Source organism: Mus pahari, chromosome 14, assembly GCF_900095145.1.
Source record: "Mus pahari chromosome 14, PAHARI_EIJ_v1.1, whole genome shotgun sequence".
In the NCBI taxonomy this organism is placed as follows: Eukaryota; Metazoa; Chordata; class Mammalia; order Rodentia; family Muridae; genus Mus; species Mus pahari.
Window position 1 is genome coordinate 41,146,196 of NC_034603.1, and position 5,951 is coordinate 41,152,146.

The 5,951-nt window shown below is 41.0% G+C and overlaps 1 protein-coding gene across 2 annotated transcripts in view; it reads left to right on the forward strand.

Moving 5' to 3' along the window:
• LOC110331374 (olfactory receptor 1468-like) overlaps nt 1–2,581 on the forward strand; it is a 5,421-nt gene extending 2,840 nt beyond the window's left edge. For both annotated transcript variants that reach the window (XM_021211883.1, XM_021211884.1), the window contains one exon: nt 1,628–2,581. In XM_021211883.1, coding sequence (XP_021067542.1) covers nt 1,628–2,581 — 954 coding nt within the window. The remainder of the gene's footprint in view (nt 1–1,627) is intronic.
• Nucleotides 2,582–5,951: the final 3,370 nt, after the last annotated feature.

Consider the following 5,951-nt stretch of genomic DNA (forward strand, 5'->3'; position numbering starts at 1 on the left):
TTTTTGTCTTGTTGACAGTGTCTTTTGCCTTACAAAAGCTTTGCAGTTTTATGAGGTCCCATTTGTCAATTCTTGATTTTACAGCACAAGCCATTGGGGTTCTGTTGAGGAATTTTTTCCCTGTGCCCATATCTTCGAGGTTTTTCCCCACTTTCTCCTCTATCAATTTCAGTGTCTCTGGTTTTATGTGGAGGTCACTAAAGCTGTTTTAACCATCCAGATATAATACTGACCTGGTCCAAATTTGGAAAATAGGATGAACATAGTTCAGTTAGAGAAACAAAGCTGGGCATAGCCACACAAATATAATCCTAACATTCTGAAGGTGAAGACAGGAGACAGCTAGTCAGTTTGTAGCCAGTATGGGGCCACAGAGCAACTCAGCTCTGAACAAGACATTCTTACTATCCCCTTGAAGGCTCCAGGAATGTCTTGGAGGAGAGCGAGAAAAGAATAAAAAGAGAGAATATAGGGAAAAGGGCTGTGAAATTCCATCTTTTGGGCAATTTGAAATCATGAGCTTTCAACAATTACGAATGACTGCCCATCAACAGGCAAACATGGGTAGGGCTCTACCCCGCACCCCTGAATTACTCCATACTTATAGATCCAGGGAAATGCTAGCATTGTCTTTGGCTGTCTACACACTGAAAATCCCACTGCACACTAAATGTATAGTTCAATTCAGTGGTCACACAGATGGCCCTGGGTAAATTATTAAGTCACAAAACAAAACAAAAAGTCATGAATCTGTGAGAGGGACAGCTAGGAACAGAAGAGTTGGTAGATAGGATTGGGAGGCACAAGAGAGAAAGTGGGGGCTGGAAAAGAATGTAACTAGAATTCATTATATACGAATCACATTGTTAAAGAATTAAGTAAATTAATAAAAAAATAAAAGAATATGAAGAGAAAAGAAGTGGGGAGGAAATAATGAATAGAAAAGATAAAGGGATAGAAAAGATACAGGAAAAAAAGCAGCATGGAATCTATAGGTGTTTCTTGATTGCCAGAGAAACGAAACTCTTAGGATTCTGACTTAAAGCTAGATTACTTTCATTTTGAGATATAACAGGTGGAGGGGCGGGTTGGGAAAAGGCCAGCGGGAAATGAAGTCTGTTGATTTGAGGAAGGCCCTGATAAGTCTAGGAGGAGCTAATCACTAAGCAATTGATGGTGGATTAGTGAAGGAGGTAGGTGTGTCCTTGAAGCTTAGGTGGCACCTCATGCCCTGAGAGCAATTTGAGTGCTGGAGCTATATTATTACAAGGGTGTTCAGGAACATGCTCCAGGAAACACTGATATGGAACACGCTGTTAGAAAAACAGCCACATGTAGTTGCTGAGAGTGAAAGGCCATAACATCATCAGGAGAAGTGAAGACCACAGAGCTAACCCATAAGTACATTTTAGATGGGAGTGAGGAGTCAATGTTGTTTCTAATGCTAATGGAAAAAAGTGTGCTAGATGGCTGGAATTTAGTCACGGTGTATTTCTGATTGCAGATTTATCTTTCAATATGAAAATGAGATTAGATGTAGAACGTATTCACAGATCATTTGTCAAGAACATATATTTGACTTTATTTGGATATTGAGGGGTCATTTATTTTTTGTTAAATATCTTAGATGCAGGGCACCACAGAAAGGAATCAAACTGTCGTCTCCCAGTTCCTCCTCCTGGGCCTGCCCATCCCCCTACAGTATCAGCACCTGTTCTATGCCCTGTTCCTGGCCATGTACCTCACCACTGTCCTGGGGAACCTCATCATCATCATCCTCATTCACTTGGACTCCCATCTCCACACACCCATGTATTCTTTTCTCAGCAACTTGTCCTTCTCTGACCTTTGCTTTTCCTCTGTCACAATGCCCAAGTTGTTGCAGAACATGCAGAGCCAAGTTCCATCCATCCCCTATGCAGGATGCCTGGCACAAATGTACTTCTTCCTGTTTTTTGCAGACCTTGAGAGCTTCCTTCTGGTGGCCATGGCCTATGACCGCTATGTGGCCATCTGCTTCCCCCTTCATTACATGAGCATCATGAGCCCCAGGCTCTGTGTGAGTCTGGTGCTGCTGTCCTGGGTGCTGACCACCTTCCATGCCATGCTGCACACCCTGCTCATGGCCAGATTGTCATTCTGTGAGGATAATGTTATCCCCCACTTTTTCTGTGACATGTCTGCTCTGCTGAAGCTGTCCTGCTCCGACACCCATGTTAATGAATTGGTGATATTTGTCATGGGAGGCCTGATCCTTGTCATTCCATTTGTGCTCATCCTTGTGTCCTATGCACGAATTGTGTCCTCCATTCTCAAGGTCCCATCTGCTCGAGGCATCCGTAAAGCCTTCTCCACCTGTGGTTCTCACCTGTCTGTGGTGTCACTGTTCTATGGGACAGTCATTGGTCTCTATTTATGTCCATCAGCTGATAACTCTACTGTCAAGGAAACTGTCATGGCCATGATGTACACAGTGGTGACTCCCATGCTGAATCCCTTCATCTACAGCCTGAGGAACAGAGACATGAAGGGGGCCCTAATTAGTGTTCTTTGCAAGAAGAAAATTCTTTTCTGTCTATGATCATAAATGTTGGAATTAAAAATTTATTCAGTAATATTTTAACATTGATATATGAGTATTATTGTATATCCTTTCTTCCCATCATAAAACTTACTTCTCAAATGAAATAATTCAGGGTTGTTCAATATGTAATGTGTCTCCAGAAATAGTACTAGTGTATAGAATAACTGCATTTCACACAAGTTGCCGTTAGATATTTGGTGTGCTAGATATAGCACAGCTGGCCATCCAGTTCCCAACTGGACAGTGTTTGCAGGGTTCAGAAGAATCTCTGATTAGCATTAGAGTACATCTTTTGATTATCATAAACATAGATGATTTTCTTGGAGTATGGTTTTGTGTATGACTCAGATTGTCTGAGGCCGTAGTTACCAATACTACCTTGATCACAGATAATGCTCTGAGATAAGGTTTAAGTCAAGTCTGTGGCAAACTTTCTGTCTAATATAATAGGATCATGGAAAGCCAAATTCTGACAACTTTAGGAAAATTAAACTCCATATGTGATATGAAAGAATTATTCTTTTGATGGTTAGTGCAAATTCCAGGTAGGGTTAGATATTAATTTACATTTCTCCTCAAAAACTGTATACTCAGTAGTCCTGTGTAGTTGATGGAAAAGTGATTCCCAATAACATTCTGGGACAGTTTTCCAGACCCTGGTCAGCATAATGGAAAATTGTTTCATTAAATTTCTTTTTTAGATCACCATAATTCAGGCATTAATGATGTCCCATGTCAAAACGAACTTGACTTAAATACCCAAGTCTTGTGCTCACTCTTCTTAAAATATTAAAAAAAACTTATCAAATGAAGTAGCATAAATAATATTTGAACCAATGATTCTGAGAAGCAGCCCACAAGAGCTCATATCTGCAATGCACTGATTCATATGTACAGGCACATACAACCATTTACGCTCATTTTGCTAAACAAAACTTTTCATTGTTGAAAAGAGACTTTACTCACCACTTCTGAGAAAACGTCCTTACTTTTCATTCCTTTCCTTTTGTTTCCATGTCTGATTTGTCTTTTTTTATTTTACCCGATCTCTACTTAGAATGAACTGTTTGCATTGTGGTAACAGTTTGATTTATGCTTGCCCAGGAGTTGATTCATACCAGGACCTTACAAGCTTATTTCTGGTCACAAAGAAAGAAGTTCAATTCCATTTACCATTCTGAGCGACTTTCTTTCCTACCTTATTATTTCAAACTTATTGATAAGCTTGGCAGCCATGCTTTGTAGTAGTCTGATGTTGATTATGTGGAGGGAAGGGAATCTTTGCAGAAGATCAAAACAAGTGTAGCTGGAGTTTACCAGCATTCTGGTGTGAGTTAGTATTGAATCAATTTAAAAGCTCAAACTATTCAAATCTGGAAAGTTCCTCAAATTTCTCATAGCCTGAGAAATAGGGTGAATGGCCATTCATCATTTAGTCTTAGCTGCATGAACATCATTGTTTAAGTCTCCAAGCTTGGTCCATTTATTTTCTTGTTGTTGCCTCTAAGGAATGACATCCAAACAATCATTTCATTCTTCTATAATAGTTTACAATCCAGACCCCATTCTGTCCCCACTTTAACCCTCTGTCTTTACTGATGCTTTATGACAGGCAAGGAATGGAGCTCTTCATTACCTACCTACCTACCTTTGCTATTTGTTCTATATTCCATGTCTCAGTTCTCATGATCCACTATGCATTTACCCTAGAAAACTGTATACTCCTGTGTACATATGTGTGATATGTGAATATGCACATAAATTAAAATGGGTTAAGATTCACAACCACATGAAAAGGTCAAAGTTGGACTTGTGCTTTACAACATGAACTAACATTTTTCTTGAATGAGTTAAAGACTATGTGATTGACATTTGAGCACATATGAAAGACTGAAACGTGGCCCGATTTAAGGAACTGCTGGTATAGAAAAATAAGTGAATTTGAAATAAGGTGACAGATTTTGCTTTGAATGTGATGGATTTCGTGACATATATTTTCAATCTCATGCTAGTTTTGCGATAGTACATATACAGTCACAAAAGCTAGGACAGTAGAATTGTTAGAATACATTAAAGGGGCTTATGACCTTTAATTACTTAATGATTAATAAAGACCATTTTAAATCCTAACTGTATGTATGTCATTTCCTAATTTTCCAGTCTTGATTCATTCAATTTTGTCATCTTTTATAATAGTTATTGTTATTGTACATCAGGATGTGACACAAAACAAAACAACAGAAAACCTCTCATGGTCCAGAAAGAAGACTATAGCAATGAAAAATATTTGTGCAACAATGGACACTTTACATTCCAGTCGTTACCCTTCCTCAGTCCCCCCTCCTGCAGTTTCTCATTACATCCTCCTCCCCCTTGCCTCCAACAGGGTGGTCTCTGACAGCTTCCTTCTTCTCTGGGGCCTCAAGGATTAAGTACATCTCTTCCCACAGAGGTCAGACTAGACAGACCTCTGCTACATATGCGCTAGGGGACTAGACCAGCCCGTGTGTGCTACTGGTTGGTGGCTCCATCTCTGGGAGCTCCCTGGGGTCTGTGTTAGTTGAGACTATTGGTCTTCCTATGGGGTCACTCTTCCTTTCAGCTTCTTCGATCCCCTAAATTCATCCATAAGGGTCCCTGACTTCAGTCCAATGGTTGTGTGTTAATATCTGCTTCTGTCTCAGTCAGCTGCTGGTAGAGCCTCTCTGAGGACAGCCATGCCAGGATCCCATCTATAAGTACATCATAGCATAGTAGTGTCATGCCTTGGTGTTCCCACATGAGATGGATCCCAAGTTGGGTGGGTCAGTGGACCTCCTTCCCTCCAGTCTCTTCTTCATTTTTGTCCCTGCAGTTCTTTTACACAGGAGCAATTCTAGGTTAGGAATTTGACTGTGGGTTAGTAACCCTGTCCCTCCACTTGAGGGTCTATCTAGTATTGGTGGACTCTTCAAGTTCTCTTTCCACAATGTAGGGCATTTTGGCTTAGGTCATTCCCAATAACTCCCAATTCCCAGGTGTCTTATACTCTCTAGAACATTCTCCAACCTCTGACTCCCTGAGACTGCTTATTTTCATTTATCCTCTTGGCCCTCTGGGCTTCTCTCCTGTCCCCTCCCCCCATATCTGATCCTGTTCCTCCCTTCTTCTTGCTCTCCCCTCTCCCACCCAGGTTCTTCCCTTCCCCCACTTCCTGTGATTATTTCCTTCCTTCCTTCCTTCCTTCCTTCCTTCCTTCCTTCCTTCCTTCCTTCTCCTTCTCCTTCTCCTTCTCCTTCTTCCTCTTCCTCTTCCTCTTCCTCCTCCTCCTCCTCTTCCTCTTCCTCTTCCTCCTCTTCCCCTTCCCCTTCCCCTTCCCCTTCCCCTT